This window comes from Myripristis murdjan, chromosome 8 (genome assembly GCF_902150065.1).
Source record: "Myripristis murdjan chromosome 8, fMyrMur1.1, whole genome shotgun sequence".
NCBI lineage: Eukaryota > Metazoa > Chordata > Actinopteri > Holocentriformes > Holocentridae > Myripristis > Myripristis murdjan.
The window spans coordinates 30,458,530-30,477,554 of record NC_043987.1 but is presented as its reverse complement, the minus strand read 5'-3'; the positions used below and the strand labels follow the sequence as shown (position 1 = coordinate 30,477,554).

At 40.6% G+C, this 19,025-nt stretch overlaps 1 protein-coding gene across 1 annotated transcript; it reads left to right on the top strand.

Moving 5' to 3' along the window:
* The first annotated feature begins 2,155 nt into the window (after positions 1-2,155).
* LOC115363677 (uncharacterized) lies at positions 2,156-18,749 on the top strand. The gene is made up of 11 exons (XM_030057954.1): positions 2,156-2,212; positions 2,499-2,591; positions 4,787-5,164; positions 6,063-6,389; positions 6,532-6,620; positions 8,531-8,653; positions 10,460-10,521; positions 16,702-16,766; positions 17,164-17,547; positions 18,260-18,446; positions 18,746-18,749. Exons 2-11 carry the CDS (start codon positions 2,555-2,557, stop codon positions 18,747-18,749), a joined length of 1,656 nt encoding a protein of 551 aa, XP_029913814.1. The 5' UTR covers positions 2,156-2,212; positions 2,499-2,554.
* Positions 18,750-19,025: the final 276 nt, after the last annotated feature.

Below are 19,025 nucleotides of genomic sequence, written 5' to 3'. Positions count from 1 at the left end.
GGACGAGGGAGCAGTGGGCCTCAGTGCTGTTCTCTGATGAAAGCCAATTCATGTTGAGCAGAAATGATGGCCGCCAACAATGTTGGAGACGTCAAGGAGAGCGCTATGCATCAGCCACTGTTGTCACCAGATGAGCCTTTGGTGGTGGTGGTGTTACTGTGTGGACAGGTGTGTCTGGTCAGTACAGAACTGCCCTACACTTTGTGAATGGTACAGTGACAAGCCCATACTACCTGAATAACATCATTAATCCAGTCATTGTGCCCCTGCATGAACAACACAGGCCTAATTTCATCTTCATGGACGACAATGCTCCAGCTCATCGAGGTCGTATCATTAGGGAACGGTTGCTGGAGACTGGGGTACCTCAGATGGAGTGGCCTGCACTTTCTCCAGACCTGAATCCCATAGAAAACCTATGGGATCAGCTGAGTGGCCGTGTAGAGGCTCGGAGCTCTGTACCCCAGAACCTCAATGTCCTGAGGGCCGCCCTTCAAGAAGAGTGGGATGCCATGCCTCAGCAGACAATAAGTCGACTTGTGAACAGCATGAGACGTCGTTGTCAAGCTGTAATTGATGCTCAAGGGCACATGACAAGTTATTGACACTGACATTTTTTGTTGTGGTATATCCACCACTGTTGTTGGCTTTTGTTTCAATAAATTGTTTGAGATGAGGAAATCACCAGTGTATGTGTGTGAACATTTTACATTTTCCATACATTTCACCCGGAACCCAAATATCCCTAACTTTTTGTGAGTAGTGTATATATACAGTATATACATAAATATGTATGTATATGTGTGTGTTTGTGTATTTATATCTAACTTGTACTCTGTTGTTCTCCCCTCTTTCCCTAATGCATGCACACACTCTCAGTTGTGTTCTCTCTCTCTCTTTCTGTGTGTGTGTGTGTGTGTGTGTGTGTGTGTGTGTGTGTGTGTGTGGCCTCACGCTCATGCAAACCTCTGCAGAGAAGTCGCTTGTTACTTTGGATAATGAGCCAATTATTACTGAATCTTGGATTACAGTATTTGCAACAAACAATGAAGATAAAAAAAAAAGATAAAATATTCTGTATGAACAAGGGATCATTGACGTCTCCTCTCTGGTCGGCCTTGTGGTTCCAAAACACACTTCAATAGATGTTTTGAGTCTCAAACGTCTACTGTCAGTGTCCAAGTATTTAAATGTTGAGGTTGTGTTGTTTGTGTGCTTTCATTTCCTGATCCTTTTCCACAGAGCACGGAATATTCACAATATTTATGTTTGCAATATTCAAATAGTGTCCCAAGCAAGAGAGCAGCATTGTTTCAGGTAAACAAATACACTGTGATGACTGATAAGAAAGAACTCAGCTCACGTATATTTATATATATATATATATATATATATATATATTGATGTCACAACATGTCACAAGGGCCCAAATGCAAGAAAAGGGTGGTGCAGTCTGTTTTGAAAGTCAAAACTAGAAATCAGATAAAACAGGCTACAGTATCAGAACATCACACAAAGGATCAAATCAGAAAAACAGGCCAGTGTGTGTGTAAGCTGCAGGAGGGTGGAGGTGACATGACAATTTATATAGCACCTTTCATGCAAGCATGCAGCCCAAAGTGCTTCACACTAAGGCTAAAACATTACTCCAAAATAAAAGCCAGATTCACAAGATAGGTTTTTCCTTTCCTTTTAAAAATACCAAGCGAGCTTGCCGTTCTGATATCCAGGGACAGTGTGTGTCCCCCAGTTTAGGGGCATAAAAACAGAAGGCAGCCACGCTGGTGCTTAATTAGGACACATCAGCAACATTTAAAAGATGAGCAAAGTTGAGAAACCTCAGTGATGTGGCTGGAACATAAAATGAAAGAAAATCTCTGATGTGTGGAGGGAGCGAGGCCATTTCAAGCTTCATGAACAAGTTCATGAACTTTAAAATCAATTGTAAAAGATACAGGAGGTCAGGAGAAGAGGTGTGGGAGAGGTTTATGGAAACTTGTGACATCATCGCTTCATGGGCTGTTAAAGCAGCACGTGCAGCCTCAAAGAAACCTGTTGGATGTTGGAGGAGTGCCCCGGTCACACCTGCGCTCACTACACCTCCATCACACTGACGCTTCATCCCTCCTGCCCGGCCTGCGCTGTCTCTCTGCAGGGGTGGAGAGACAGAAAGACTGAGACAGCCTACATCTCTGTATTTTACACAAGAGGGGTAAGCCATTATTATTATTATTATTATTTGGACATAAATTGCCTTTGCTATTAGATAAAGTGAGTTTGAAATACACTTCAGCCAGGTCCTGACATTGGTGGTGAGGTGACGGGTTAGTCTTGATATTAAAATAAGATTAAACAAGGAAAACAGGAGGGTTATTTTTTTTGGTGCATTGCTCAGAGAAGATTCGTTGTCATGGATTTTCATGAGAACATTTTGCTTCACTGATATGTCAAATATGACTTCGATTCTTTCAAAATGTCTCTCCGGCCCTTCTCACCAGTGATCATCATATCCTGCTGACAACAAAGTGTAAGAGAGCTGTGGTGTGATTTCGTCATGGCAGGGAATGCGTTAATCTTCATCCTCTTGTCAGGTTAGTGTCACTTGACTGTCATATATTCCCCCCAAAATTTCGAATTTATTGTGAAATCACCCCATGGTGCGGGACTAACAGGCAGTTACCTTACAAACTAAAATCATAGATATTTTAGTTCCTCTTCACAGTTTTTATAGTTACTTGCCAAAAAAATCAACCAACCAAACAATATTTTTATTAGTGATTACTCAACAGTCTTATTTGACCCCTCAGTGTGTTTGCTGTTTTCCCTCTTTCAGTGCAAATCATATTATTTTGCTGATATTCTTCCATGGTGACTCTTGTCATCATTAGTTCTGACACTACTAAATCATGATTTCTTCTTAAAAATATATTTATGAATATGTTTTCACTGGCAGTCCCCAAGTCTAAGGTGCGATTTGCCCACAGAAACCAAGCAGATGTATGATGTCTGTTAATGTTTCTAGCCTGTATGATTTTACTGTGATGTATGTGAGATGCATGAGAGCGTAAAACACATCAGACCTAATCCATCATTTATGTCGGCATATCTTCCATATGTACATGTTATTTAAGTAAAGAAGTCTATTTAACCCTCCTATTATGTTTGGGGTCAATTTGACCCCATTCAGTTTTTAACGTCTCTAAATACATACTTAACATCATTTTTTTTGCTTCATATTTTATGACTTTTCCTAATTTAGTGGATACTACCGGGTAAACATGAAATTCACATGATGATATGTTTTCAGTGTCCTGTACGCATTTTGTACGCATCGGTGGTATTTGGGGTCAATTTGACCCCAGGTTGTTTTAGCTGTATAAAACACCGTTTTACACAATTTTTTTGGGTTGTTTTGGATGAAAATGAGGTCACTGTAACATGCAATTTGATAATCTTCAAAAAACTTCCCTCTGCTTTAGGGCCCTAACCTAACATAACCATACCTGAAGTAGTACGGGAACCACTGACATGGGTGGATATGGGGGGAGATATTGGGGAGGGGAAAACATAATACCTATGAGAACTTCGATATTTCCCGTGCTGTGAGGGTGAGGAAATATGGTTCCCACGAGGACATTGATAGTTCCCACCACATGGGGGGGGGGGGGCAAACATATAGAAGCTTGCACAGCAGCCTTCTAAATCATTTCTCTTGCTGCTCTGTGTACTCTCACTTTATGCTCTCTCTCAGTTGAATATGAACGCGAAGCAAAGGTTTTCTGCCAGTGAGGTTTTGTCAAAGCTCTTTGACAGTAAAAGTGACACAGAGGAGAATGTGTCTGAGACAGAGGATCATGTTGAGGAGGACCCTGGTTATGAGGCATCCTCTGATGAGAATGAAACCCTCAGTGTTGACCCTCCTGTTGTCTCTCAACCACCAGCAGACACGTTACCTTCCAAAAATGGAGAGGTATCATCGTCCCTCTCCCCACATGAGCAATAGGGTAGACTCAGTGCTGCTAATGTCATCAAAATGGTTCCAGGCCCCAGCAGATACACTGTCAGCCATGTCCAAGACATAAAATCAGCATTTGAGCTCTTTGTAACACCATCAGGTGGGGATATACTTGTGATGACAAACTTAGAGGGGAGGTTTGTGTATAGGGACAGCTGGAAAGACTAGGATGTGACCCACTTGCAGGCCTACATTGGGTTACTCACTCAGAAGTTGTGTTTCTTTTTCCTGGGGTCAAATTGACCCCGAACATAAGGCATGTTACTATCCTTGATAATAGAAATTGATTTTCTTTCCAAATGTTATAAATAACAAAAATTTGTTCTTAGAAATAATATATAGCCATTAAAACACCAAAAAGATATTTCTTTCCAATTTTAGGTCAATCAGTGAGATTTTATGGTGATTTGCATATTTTTCCATAGTCGTGTAATAGGAATACTGGATGTATAAGTGGGGGTGGGGGGGAGTTATTTAGGGTGGTGCAGGACTATTTAGGTAGTCAACAAAGAAACATAAAGTACCTGACACATAAACTTTGGTAACAATTTTAATTATAATAATTTTGTTGAGGTTTAAACTGCTGGGGTCAAATTGACCCCAAACATAAGGGATGTTAGTAAAATTTGAACATAACAGGAGGGTTAAGTAATAAATGTCACCTTTACTTTGCTAGTGCATTGTTAATATTCAGACATGAGCTCCTTTGTATGCAGGAGTCACTGTTCAAAGTGAGTTGCTCTAAATGAGATGTTTTGCATGTCGGCACAGGGCTGGGCAGCCTCCCCTCCTGTTTTCCTCGTCAGTACCTCTTGGTTGAAGAAAAAATGAACTGGACTGAAGCGCAGAGCTACTGCAGGCAGCACTACACAGACCTGGCCACCGTAAGCAGCGAGGAAGACGTGGCCAAGCTGAATGACACTGTGGGGAGTCATCGCAGCTGGATAGGGCTGTACGATGACATTAACAGCTGGAGGTGGTCTCTGCAAAATAAGAGTTACTACGGTGAAGGAGAGGCTGAGTTCAGGATGTGGGACAGTGGGCAACCTGATAACTCCGGCAGTAATGAGCACTGTGTGGTAATGAACCCAGGAGGATTATGGTTTGTTTCTTCTTGTTTTTCTGCACGTCCATTCGTCTGCTACAACGGTGAGAATAAAACAACAGCGGTGAATTCATAAAAAAAAACAATAAGAATAATAACATTAATCACCATCTTTGCCAAACATTTTTTTAGTCATAGAAAAAAAACCCTACATTTCTAGATAATGAAGGCAGCCAATATTAAGATCTCATCTTGGGTTATTGTAACATATTCTGAAGGTGAAATCCTTGTTTGCATTTCTGGAGAGATAATGATGTTATAGATAGATAGATAGATTTTTTTATTGTCATTGCACAATCATATACGTATAATAATGCAACGAAATTAGGGCTCAGTCCTTTCGGTGCAGGGGAGAATAGAAAGGATCGTGCATCTTGCTAGTTGAATAGCCAAGTCCAGTAATAGATGGCTGCAGCCATGTCTCTGATATCAGAAAAAAAATATATCCCTGTGTATCTGGTTAAACGCGGATTTTGTCACCGAGAGGGTCCAAGTCGATGTTTTCCTGGAATAAAGACTGACTGAAACAAACAAACAAACAAACAAACAAACAAAAACTACCTATTATACATGTGAAATGTTCTCCCTCATAATGAACACAGGAAATGTTATCTTCATATTTACAACAACCTGATCATCTCTATCTTCTTGTCATTAACAGGCAGTTACCTTACAAACTAAAATCATAGATATTTTAGTTCCTCTTCACAGTTTTTATAGTTACTTGCCAAAAAAATCAACCAACCAAACAATATTTTTATTAGTGATTACTCAACAGTCTTATTTGACCCCTCAGTGTGTTTGCTGTTTTCCCTCTTTCAGTGCAAATCATATTATTTTGCTGATATTCTTCCATGGTGACTCTTGTCATCATTAGTTCTGACACTACTAAATCATGATTTCTTCTTAAAAATATATTTATGAATATGTTTTCACTGGCAGATCGAACCAAAGGCTCATCGAGATGGATTTTAGTGAACAAAGACAAGAGCTGGAGCGACGCTCAGAGCTACTGCAGGCAGAACTACACCGACCTGGCCAGCATCAGGAACCTCACTGAGAACGAGGAGATCAGAGGTTTGATCAGCAACAGCTCTTGGATCGGCCTGTTCAGAGGCACATGGAAGTGGTCAGACGGGAGCACCATGTCATTCACTAAATGGGATGATAACCGACCATATGGAGGATATTGGCGTTGTGTGGCTTCATATCTGGGAAAATGGCTTGACTATCCATGTTGGCTCAGACTTTACTTTGCCTGTTACAGTGGTAAGTCGAGATCTACAATATGTCATTTTGAAATTCTGTCAATTCAATATTTACAAAAAAGTATTAGTCACTGGCCATATTATTTTGCTGCTTGGTGGATGAAAAGCCTGTTTTTATTAATGTGACATATCCATTCTATAAGATGTCGTGAAGATGCAGGTGGTGAAAGTGCGGCTGCAGTCCGCCTCCTCAGCGGACCTGGAGGCCATGAAGGATGAATTGTTGCAGCAGGTGAGGAAGCTGAAGCTTAAATGTTCACAGTAGCTTTTTTTTTTTTTTTTTTTTTTTTTTCCAGATAAGCTTCAGGTTTTGTCAAAGGGAATTAAATGGTCAAACAAACAAAACTTTATTTTTGTCTGTCCTTGGCACAACAATATCGATGAACCTTCTGTCTTCAGACTGGATGTTGAAGGAAATGAGCCAGACATTGACTAAACAACAAGATCTAGAGCGAGGACAGTTGGCTTTTGGTTTTGATGCCCTACAATAATGGAACAACATACAGGGCAAAACCAGACACACCGATTCCTACCCTCTTCCAGTGTTCAGGTCAAATATGACCGATTTGAAAGTTTGATTAATCATAAAAAATGTGTTTTTCATCATATTGCCTCAAGGCCTTATGATATCCTCCACACTGGGCCTTTGAACATATAAAATTGTTGATCATCAATTTCATTGAATTTTGAGTGATTTAGTGAACATTGTTACACCTTTGGTGTTTGTAAAATGACCGACATAAGAAATGCATATAAGACTATAACATGTTCATCCATCAAATGGAAAACATCTCCATACACACTCTCATTTTACTCTGTGAACACAATGAGTCGACAACTGATGAGGCGGTTTTCTGTCCAAGAGGTTCTAGACCATACTACCATATTTTACAAGCAAATGATAATAGAGAGGAGATTGAGACTGAACAGGAAATAGAGGAGCATGTCTCAGAAATGGAAGACAAGCTTTAAAGCTTGACAAAAAGCTGACAAAGCTTTAGTGACCCCTCTAATTCAACGGCGCCAACACCTTCCCCGCTCAGCACCCTCTGCCAGTCTGGTGAGGAGTCTGCAGGCCACAGAGGCTCCACCAACAGCTCTCAGCCGCCCCCCCTTGACTATGGCAGAAAAGGAAGAGATGCAAGCTCTGTGCCCCTAGAGACAATAAAACCAGCCTCTCCTGCCACAGAGGCCAGGCCTACGTTTGCAAGGCACACTCCGACCTGATCATACAATGCCACTCATGTGTGCGGAAACACACACACACACACACACAGAGGACTGTTCATGTTGATGTTCAGTGCATTCGGTCCCTGTTTTGAATTTGTTTGTTTACAGTAACTGTTAATTTATGGATATGTTTTCTGTTCTGTGTCTGTTTTTTTCTATATTCATTGCACTTACTCATGTCATCTACTGGCCTGAGATGTTCTTTCGCAGCTTAATAAGGTCTTCAACAAAAGTTGAAAAGTGATTCATGGTTTTTGTGTTAATATATGATCAGTTAAAGCAGACCGGTCAAATTTGACCGCGAACACCTAAATAAGGGCTGAGCAACGAACACTGGAGGAGAGTTCAATTTAAATTTCCTCAGAGAATATGCTGTTTGAATGTACCTGTGTCCTGTGAGCTGACATCTGATGGCCTGTTTATTTGCATGGGCGCATCAACATGCTTGTTTATCACTTGTATTATGTGGCGCTTGGCCAATAAAAACCTGTTTTTATTGGCCAAGCGTGCTTATGCATACAACGAATTTGACTCTGGTTTACCATATATACTTGTCATATTTACATATGTCACACAGCACAACAAAGACACCAAACAAAAGAAATACATAGCAGTAATACATAGAACAGTGGAGGTAAGTATGTGTGCACAACACAGCACGTCCCAACTATACAGACTGTTGTCATGGCTGATTTATAAGCAACGTACAGTGGTAAATGCATTTACAAGTGAAAATTTTAATTGCGCATGTTTAATGAAAAGGGAGAGGGGGCTTTTTGCAAAGTTTGGTGCTCTGATTTCTCACCTCCTTCTTCTGCCTTTTGCTTTTGGTATTATAATATTGATGTTGGAGCACTGACTGTGGTGTTGGCAAACAATGAGGCGATAATAAAGAGTGTTTCTGTTTGTCAGCTGCGTCAGAGACTGAAGGACCAAGGCGTGAGTGACGACGTGCAGCTCCGATGGGTGACGCAGCCTGATGGGAGGGTCTTCCACAAGGAAGGGAAAGAGGAGGAGAAGAACGAGGAGGAGCAGGTGGAGAGCTGCGGCCCCTGAACATGCTTTTGATTCTTCACGTAGTTCTGTTTCACTGGAGAATATTATTCATGACTTAGCATGAAAAGGTACAAAAAAGAAAATCACAATAATTGGAAACATTCTGGCAACAGCGCAAATTTCCCAAAGACGTTGGGGGGGGGACACATTTAGCAGGAGGTCAGGGGGTCCTCCCCCTGGAAATTTTGAGCATCTTACATTTAATTTCCTGCATTCTGGTGGATTTTTATGCACCCATTTACCATTTTTATGCATCAGTTTACTAGGAAAATCTTATTTTTTTTTTTTATAAATATCTGTTATAAATCTTATAAATATCTATCAATCTTTTATAAATATTGGGGGGGACTTGTACCCCTTTACCTCCTCTAAATTTGCGCCCATGCTTCTGGCATTCTTTTACATGTGAACTGTATTTTTCAAAGCCATATGATAGCTCTGCTTATAGGGAAAAAAAATAATAATAATAAATTACATATCTATCCATATCCATATCCACATCTATCTATCTATCTATACACAGCTTTATTTTCAGAATTTTGGGACTTTAATTTTTTTAAGTGTGCACTTTGTACTGGAAAAAGTCGTTTGAGTGATCCTGATGGAAATTATTTGTTTGCTGAAAAATCCACAGAGGATAGCTGGTACCTGTGTGAAAATAAAAGAGACAGAGGACAGTCTATGTCGTTCTCTGTTTGTATATCAACACCAGTTTAAACAGAAGTGGTTTTATTTGACATCTTTAAAAACTGTTTTCTGCCTTGTCTCCTTTTCTATTATTAAGCTGATTATTCCATTTGTGCTAATTGATTGGTTGGTGCAAACTGCAATTGATCTGTATGTTCTTTTTTTGATTTTCCTTGTGTGTGAAATTCGGTTTATCAATAAAGGTTATTATTACACACTATTATTAATCTGTAGATATTTTTAAGATTTGTAATGGAAAATAATTTGATGAGATATTAATTAGTGTGCTTGTATTGACAACATATAAGCATAGGCTATGACATATAAATAGCATTTTTCAAGCGGTGTCAAGCTGTTTCTAATATTCTGTCCCCGTCATGTAAATAAGGACAAAAGGAGGACAAAACATCAGAAACAGCTCTCAATATAATGTAGTTCAGTGCAAGACCTCTGCAAACTACAACCTCAGTAATAAACACAGAATTAAATTTACACATTCTCCACAATGTGAACACAAACTGAACATTATAAACCTCTGTTTTCAAGCTTGAAAAAACAAAGAAATACATACATAGATAAGCAAAACTTGGAAATCATGAATCAAATTTTTAGGTTGTTTAATGTTGTGGAGGTCAACATACCAATAAACAAAAAGATGGTTGTTTACCATTATGAGAAAATATGCGAGACTCAAATGAAGAGAATTTTCCAAGTCGCCAAACAGGCAACTTACTCAAAATATTCCAGTTACGTTGGTCACACCAGCAGGTCATTTTTGTCTTGGTGATTTCTTGGAAGAAAAAAAAATCTCAACAGAACTCCTTAGTTACATAAAATTTGCATTCATAATTAATAAAACCGTTAAATCTGGACGCTGCTTGTTGATCGTGTGTGTGTGTGTGTGTGTGTGTGTGTGTGTGTGTGTGTGTGTGTGTGTGTGTGTGTGTGTGCAGACTGCCGTCGCAGCCTGGGGAGTTACGGTAACTCATACTTTAGGTAAAACACAGAGAGGGGGCACAGAGAAAGATCCAGCCGACAGCAGGCGCTCACTGTGCGCGCGGACCCCGCAGCTTCCCGTGAGCTCCGGGTGACTCTCAGCCGTCTGGCTCTGTCCCACTGCCCCCAGCAGCAGCAGGAAGCCCTTACCCTGGCACCGTATTGTAAGGAGGACTACAGTTATACAAAATTCACTGTATTCAACGTAGTAAAACGTGGCCTGGTGTGTTTTATTTTTCTCTCTATGGCCCCTCGGTGGCTCCGTTGTACATAAACATAAAACAAGAGAAAAATAAGAATATTTACATTTTCAGTCCAATCAAAGAGGAAGTCACACAATTCAAATACATACATTGTACTGTACATCAGCCAATCAAAGTTGTTGTGACTGCACTGGAGCTGGAAGTCCTGTGTTGTTGAGAATCAGCTGATTTCTTGTTGTGATCTTGTCTTTTGGTGCTCCTGGGCTGTACATCCTGCAGAAATGTCGGTGAATGTATGTCTCAGAAAATTAATTGGCAGTAATTGTGTGCGATTATGCGATTTAAGCTCTAGCTGATCCTGCCTACATAGCCACAGACGTCACTGCGCGTTAATTCATGATATACAGTCCAAGCGTCCAAAGCATGATTTTTTTTAAGACACCTCAATCTTCAGTGAATCCGGCGCTCCTGTTCATGACATGTATTTATCCCCCCTCCCCTGCTACTTTTTTCCATTATTACAGTTTAATGCATTTTAAAGGCTCCCGTTGGTTTTTGAGTGGATTCCAGCCGCTCTATGTAAATGCATGGTCTGGGGAAAGAAGCGCAGTCAGACGCTCTGCTCCCTGCCCCTCATGCGAACAGATGGTCTTTGTCTCCATCTAGTTGTTAAATAGTAGTATTGACTAGCATCCAGTGTATGGTCGCATAATCAACCTCTGTAACTTCGCTTCACTTTACAGCCTTTATATCCTTTATATCCTGGATCAACAAATAATGCATATATCCCACTATACATTATCTCGCACTCCTGTATGTATGATGGAAAAGTGTCTCTGCAGTAGCCAAGAAACCTGCAGCCAAGAAGGCCGCAAAGCCCAAAGAAGAGGATTAAATTGAATTGTGCTCATCTGTATAATAACAAATTACAAGAAACCATTGCTTGAATGAATTAATGAGTTAGAAACCATTCAGCGGAAACGTCTATACTACCCACCCACAGATTAGCACTCTGGACTCTGAATCCAGTGATCCGAGTCCGAATCTCGGTCGAACCTGAATTTTTAAAAAGGTTTTAAGAAGAATTTTGTCGCGAATAGAGTGACAGAGATACAGTTACTGACTCCACCAGAAGCCTGGTCACACTGTAGTGGGAAATCAAACCCAGCTGATTTAACCACAAGAGGTCGAACAGCCTCAAAACTGAAAGAAGAGAAACTCTGGTGGTCAGGACCCTCATTTCTGAGCTCATCAAAGCAGCCAGAGCTGTCAAATGAAGAGCTCTGTGAAGAGGAAATACAGGCTGAGCTCAAGTCGAGCCACATCACAGTCCACTGATAAAGCTGGAGAACTACAGCAAACTGAGGACTGTACTCAGAATCACAGCGTGGATAAAACGATTCATCCACAACTCTCACTCAAAGGAAAAAAGACGAGGAGAGCTAACAGCCGAAGAGCTGGCTGAAGCTGAAAGACACTGGATTTTAGAGGCACAGAATCAAGGTTTCCAGAGGGAGATAAGTGAAATAAGGGCCGGACGAGACATACACAAAGACTCAAAAATCAGAGAACTTAAACCATTTCTCGATGAAAATGGTTTAGTCTGTGTGGGAGGGAGGCTGCAAAAATCAGACTTCAGCTTTAGTGAGCAGCATCCATGGATCTTACCTAATCACGGTCTTTCTGAAATGTTGATTAAACACAGCCATGACCAAGTGATGCACTCAGGAATAAGAGACACTCTGGTGCAACTGAGAGACAAATATTGGATTCCTCAAGCCCGATAAATGGTAAAACGGATGATTACATCTTGCACTACTTGTAAAAGATTCAGAGCAAAAGCCATGCAGCAGATAACTGCACCCCTGCCAAGAGATTGGATCACAGAATCACCTCCCTTTGAAACTGTAGGAGTGGACTTTGCCGGGCCCCTGTACGTTAAGAGCAAGAGCTCCGGAGAGAAGGCATACATAGCATTATTCACCTGTGCAGTTACCCGTGCAGTCCACCTTGAATTGGTGTCAGATTTGTCAACAGAAAAATTCCTCCTGGCATTCAAAAGATACATAGCCAGACGAGGTCTTTGCAGAGTTGTCTATTCAGACAATGCCCGGACTTTCAAACGAGCTGATCAAGATCTCAGAGCGCTCTGGAAGGCCATCAAGGAGCCTGAAGTGCTCCTTGATGGGGGTGCTGGTCAGATCAGTGAAGACATGTCTGCAAAAGGTAATGGGGAGAGCTTCACTGAGCTTTGAGGAGCTATCATCTCTACTAGCAGAGGTAGAGGCAACAATCAATTCAAGACCACTCACCTTTGTCTACAGTGAACCAGAAGAACGTCAGCCCCTGACACCAGCTCACTTCCTAATTGGAAAACGACTATCCTCTCTGCCATCCAAGTCTTTTCATGCTGCCAAACAAACTTTCAACTCTAGCCGAAAGGAGCTGACTAGAAGATGGAAATATCGCCAGCGCCTTCTCACCGACTTCTGGATTCGCTGGAAAAAGGAATATTTACTGAGATCCGCCCACTCCAAAAACACTCCACGCCTCACACCTCTAAAGGAGGGTGATCTGGTACTCTTTGGAGATATCAAACTGCCGCCCCAGAACTGGAAAACTGGGATGGTCAAGGAGCTCTTCACAGGAAGAGACGGACTTGTGAGATCCTGTGCTGTGCGCACATCGGATGGGACAATATTAAGAAGACCAGTTCAACTCCTATATCCTTTAGAGACTGTCCAAACTGTCCTCATGGGGGGGAGGATGTTGTATCTTTATTTCATTGATACTACATTCACCTCATCTTAACCCAGCTGAACACCTAAGGGAGATTTTAGACTGTTCAGTGCCATCATCAAAACATCAAGTAAGAGAATGTCTTTTGTAGGAATGGCTCTCCATCACCTCCAGCAGAGGGATGGAGAGATGTGGAGAATCTCTGCTGAGAAACTTTTCTGGCGGCTCCTGATGGCCAAACACCTCACCAAGACACTTTAGACTGGCTTTTCCTTTGCTTCTTCATTATCTCAACGTGCTGACTTCTCCTCTCCCTCTCTGCCAAGTGCATCTGAGTGAGGTGGGGAGCGGCCATGTGACCCAGCTCTTATTTCTCAGCATTTCTGTGTCCAGACCAGAACAGAAGACAGTGAACACTACTGAAAATAAAACAGTGCGTACGTATATATATGTGGGATATATGTGAGATATCTTGTTGTTAAAAACAGGCAGTTCACCTTACAAACTAAAATCACTGTTATTTTTGTTCCTCTGCACAGTTTTGTGTGTAAATGTTTGTATGTGTATATATATATATATATATATATATATATATATATATATATATAAGTTGTACTCTGTTGTTCCCCCCTCTTTCCCCAATGCATGCACACACTTTCAATTGTGTTTTCTCTCTCTCTCTCTCTTTCTGTGTGTGTGTTTGTGTGTGTGTGTGTGTGTGTGTGTGTGTGTGTGTGTGGTGTGTGTGTGTGTGTGTGTGTGTGTGTGTGTGTGTGTGTGTGTGTGTGGCCTCACGCTCATGCAAACCTCTGCAGAAAAGTCTGTTGTTACTTTGGGTAATGAGCCAGTTATTACTGAATCTTGGATTACAGAATTTGCAGCAAACAATGAAGATAAAAAAAAAAAGAAAAAAGAAAAAAGATAAAATATTCTGTATGAACAAGGGATCATTGACGTCTCCTCTCTGGTCGGCCTTGCCTTTCCAAAACACACTTCAATCGATGTTTTGAGTCACAAACGTCTACTGTCAGTGTCAAAGTATTTAAATGTTGAGGTTGTGCTGTTTGTGTGCTTTCATTTCCTGATCCTTTTCCACAGAACACGGAATATTCACAATATTCATATTCGCAATATTCAAATAGTGTCCCAAGCAAGAGAGCAGCATTGTTTCAGGTAAACAAATACGCTGTGATGACTGATAAGAAAGAACTCAACTCATGTTTATTTATATATATATATATATTGATGTCACAACATGTCACAAGGGCCAACATGCAAGAAAAGGGTGGTGCAGTCTGTTTTGAAAGTCAAAACCAGAAATCAGATAAAACAGGCTACAGTACCAGAACATCAGGCAGAGGATGAAATCAGGAAAACAGGCCAGTGTGTGTGTGTAAGCTGCAGGAGGGTGGAGGTGACATGATAATTCATATAGCACCTTTCATACAAGCATGCAGCCCAAAGTGCTTCATATTCCAAGATTAAAATAACACAGGCAAAAAATAAAAACAATAGATAACAATAAAATATGCCAGAATAAAAATTAAAACAACAAAACTATAAAATATTAAAAAATAAATCAAATAAAAAATAAACCCAGTTTAGGGGCATAAAAACAGAAGGCAGCCACACTGGTGCTTAATTAGGACACATCAGCAACATTTAAAAGATGAGCTGTGGAGAAACCTCAGTGATGTGGCTGGAACAAAATGAAAGGAAATCTCTGATGTGTGGAGGGAACGAGGTCATTTCAAGCTTCATGAACAAGTTCATGAACTTTCAAATAAATTCTAAAGATACAGGTGGCCAGGAGAAGAGGTGTGGGAGAGGTTTACGGAAACTTGTGACGTCATCGCTTCATGTGCTGTTAAAGCAGCACGTGCAGCCTCAAAGAAACCTGTTGGATGTTGGAGGAGTGCCCCGGTCACACCTGCGCTCACTACACCTCCATCACACTGACGCTTCATCCCTCCTGCCCGGCCTGCGCTGTCGCTCTGCAGGGGTGGAGAGACAGAAGGACGGAGACAGCCTACATCTCTGTATTTTACACAAGAGGGGTAAGCCATTATTATTATTTTTTTTAACATAAATTTTCCCTTGCTATTAGATAAAGTGAATTTGAAATACACTTCAGCCAGGTTCTGACATTGGTGGTGAGGTGACGAGTTAGTCTTGATAATAATAATAATAATTATAATAACAATAATAATGATAATGATAATGATAATGATGATAATAATAATAATAATAAAACTTTATTTGTATAGCACCTTTCATACAAGAATTGCAGCTCAAAGTGCTTCACAATATAAAGAAGAACATTTGAAAACACATTAAATAAAACATTAAAAAGAATAAAACAGCACAGGGTGGAATTAAAAATAAAAGGCTAAAAATTGGAATAAAATTTGAAATAAAACAAAAGATGCAAATAAAACAATAAAAGACAACAGTGTGGAATAAAATAGGAGCTAGTTAAAGGCTAGAGTGAAAAGGTGGGTCTTTAATCTTCTTTTAAAGATATCTAGTGAGCTGGCTTCCCTGATGTCTGAAGGTCGTGTGTTCCAAAGCTTAGGGGCGTAAGTAACGAAGGCGGCATCCCTGATTTTCTTTTGACTGTTGTAGGGAACCAATAAGCCAGCAGCTGATGATCGCAGTGTTCTTTGGGGTGCATAGCCAATAAGGGAGTTGGCAATGAAGCTCGGTCCTAGCCCATGAAGTGCTTTATATACAAGTAGGAGAACCTTAAAGTCAACTCTAAATGTTACAGGGAGCCAGTGTAGGGCAGCTAAGACCGGACTAATATATTTTCTCTTCCTGGTTCTGGTTAATAAGCAAGCAGCAGAGTTTTGGATGAGCTGAAGTCTGTCAGTAGTTTTCTTTGGGAGGCCAGTAAAAAGTACGTTGCAGTAGTCAAGTCTGCTTGAGATAAAAGCATGTATTAGTTTTTCAGCATCTTTTTGATTTATAAATGGTCACACTTTAGCGATGTTTCTAAGGTGGAAGAATGATGTCTTCGTCACCTTATTAATGTGGGACTTGAAGCTAACATCTGGATCCAATACAATGCCAAGACTTGTAACCTCAGATTTAATCCTGGGAGCCAGTTTCCCAAGTTAATGGACAGCATCTCTCTTTTTGTTTTGGGGCCAACTAACAGGATCTCTGTTTTGTCTTCATTTAACTTTAAGAAGTTATCGCTCATTGCTCAAAATAAGATTAAAAAAGGAAAACAGGACGGTTATTTTTTGGTGCATTGCTCATAGAATATTCATTGTCATGGATTTTCATGAGAACATTTTGCTTCACTGATATGTCAAATATGACTTCGATTCTTTTCAAATTCAAAATGTCTCTCCGGCCCTTCTCACCAGTGATCATCTTATCCTGCTGACAACAAAGTGTAAGAGAGCTGTGGTGTCATTTGGTCATGGCAGGGAATGCGTTAATCTTCATCCTCTTATCAGGTTAGTGTCACTTGACTGTCATATATCCCCCCCAAAATTTCGAATTCATTGTGAAAGCACCCCATGGAGGAGTTCTTAAATATAGAGTCAAAGGTCTGATTTGCCCACAGAAACCAAGCAGATGTATGATGTCTCTTAATGTTTCTAGCCTGTATGATTTTACTGTGATGTATGTCAGATGCATGAGAGCGTAAAACACATCAGACCTAATCCATCATTTATGTCGGCATCTCTTCCATATGTACATGATATTTAAGTAAAGAAATCTATTTAAGTAATAAATGTCACCTTTACTTTGCTAGTGCATTGTTAGTATTCAGACATGAGCTCCTTTGTATGCAGGAGTCACTGTACAAAGTGAGTTGCTCTAAATGAGATGTTTTGCATGTCGGCACAGGGCTGGGCAGCCTCCCCTCCTGTTTTCCTCGTCAGTACCACTTGGTTGAAAAATCAATGACCTGGAGTGAAGCGCAGAGCTACTGCAGGCAGCACTACACAGACCTGGCCACCGTAAGCAGCGAGGAAGACGTGGCCAAGCTGAATGACGCTGTGGGGAGTCATCACAGCGGAATAGTCTGGATAGGGCTGTACGATGACATTAACAGCTGGAAGTGGTCTCTGCAAAATAAGAGTTACTACGGTGAAGGAGAGGCTGAGTTCAGGATGTGGGGCACTGGGCAACCCAATAACTACAATGATGAGCACTGTGTGTTTATGGACGCAGATGGAGAATGGTGGGATTATTATTGTAGTCGTAGATACCCATTCGTCTGCTACAATGGTGAGAATAAAACAACAGCAGTGAATTCATAAAAAAACAATAACAATAATAACATTATTCACCATCTTCGTCATACATTTTTTAGTCGAAGAAAAAAATACATTTCTAGACAATGAAGGCAGCCAACATTAAGATCTCAGCTTCGGTTATTGTAACATATTCTAAAGGTGAAATCCTTGTTTGCATTTCTGGAGAGATAATGACGTTATATCCCTGTGTATCTGGTTGAATGCGGATTGTGTCACTGAGAGGGTCCAAGTCGATGTTTTCCTGGAATAAAGACTGACTGAAACAAACAAACAAACAAACAAACAAAAACTACCTGTTATACATGTGAGATGTTCACCCTCATAATGAACACAGGAAATGTTATCTTCATATTTACAACAACCTGATCATCTCTATCTTCTTGTCAATAACAGGCAGTTACCTTACAAACTAAAATCATAGATATTTTTGTTCCTCTGCACAGTTTTTCTGGTTATTTGCCAAAAAATCAACCAACCAAGCAATATTTTTTATTAGTACCGGTAATTACTCAGCAGTCTTCTTATTTGACCCCTCAGTGTGTTTGCTGTTTTCCCTCTTTCAGTGCAAATCATATTATTTTGCTGATATTCTTCCATGGTGACTCTTGTCATCATTAGTTCTGACACTACTAAATCATGATTTCTGCTTAAAAATATATTTATAAATATATGTTCACCGGCAGATCGAACCAAAGGCTCATCGAGATGGATTTTAGTGGAAGGACACAAGAGCTGGAGTGAGGCTCAGAGCTACTGCAGGCAGAACTACACCGACCTGGCCAGTGTCAGGAACCTCACTGAGAACGAGGAGATCAGAGGTTTGATCAGCGACTGGTCTTGGATCGGCCTGTTCAGAGACGCATGGAAGTGGTCAGACGGGAGCACTATGTCATTCACGAAATGGGATAATAGTCAACCAAGTGGAAGAGATGAGCATTGTGTGTTTTCCCATCTGGGAAAATGGCATGGTGAATCATGTAGTCGCAGACTTTACTTTGTCTGTTACAGTGGTAAGTCGAGATCTACAATATGTCATTTTGAGATTCTGTCAATTCAATATTTACAACAAACTATTAGTCACTGGCCATATTATTTTGCTGCTTGGTGGATGAAAAGACTGTTTTTATTAATATGACATATTCATTCCACAAGATGTCGTGAAGATGCAGGTGATCAAAGTGCGGCTGCAGTCCACCTCAGCGGACCTGGAGGTCATGAAGGACGAATTGTTGCAGCAGGTGAGGAAGCTGGAGCTGAAATGTTCACAGCAGTTTTTTTTTTTTTTCAGATAAACTTCGGGTTTTGTCAAAGGGAATTAAATGGTCAAAACAAACAAAACTTTATTTTTGTCTGTCGTTACAACAATATCGATGAATCTGCTGTCTTCAGACTGGATGGTGAAGGAAATGAGCCAGACATTGACTAAACAACAAGATCTAGAGCGAGGAC

Excerpts from the sequence above, each read along its gene's own strand:
- LOC115363677 (XM_030057954.1), top strand. The coding sequence starts at position 2,555 with ATGGCAGGGAATGCGTTAATCTTCATCCTCTTGTCAG. Across the intron at positions 6,621-8,530 it reads AGGATGAATTGTTGCAGCAG|CTGCGTCAGAGACTGAAGGA; the intron begins GTGAGGAAGCTG and ends TCTGTTTGTCAG. Across the intron at positions 17,548-18,259 it reads CCCATTCGTCTGCTACAATG|ATCGAACCAAAGGCTCATCG; the intron begins GTGAGAATAAAA and ends GTTCACCGGCAG.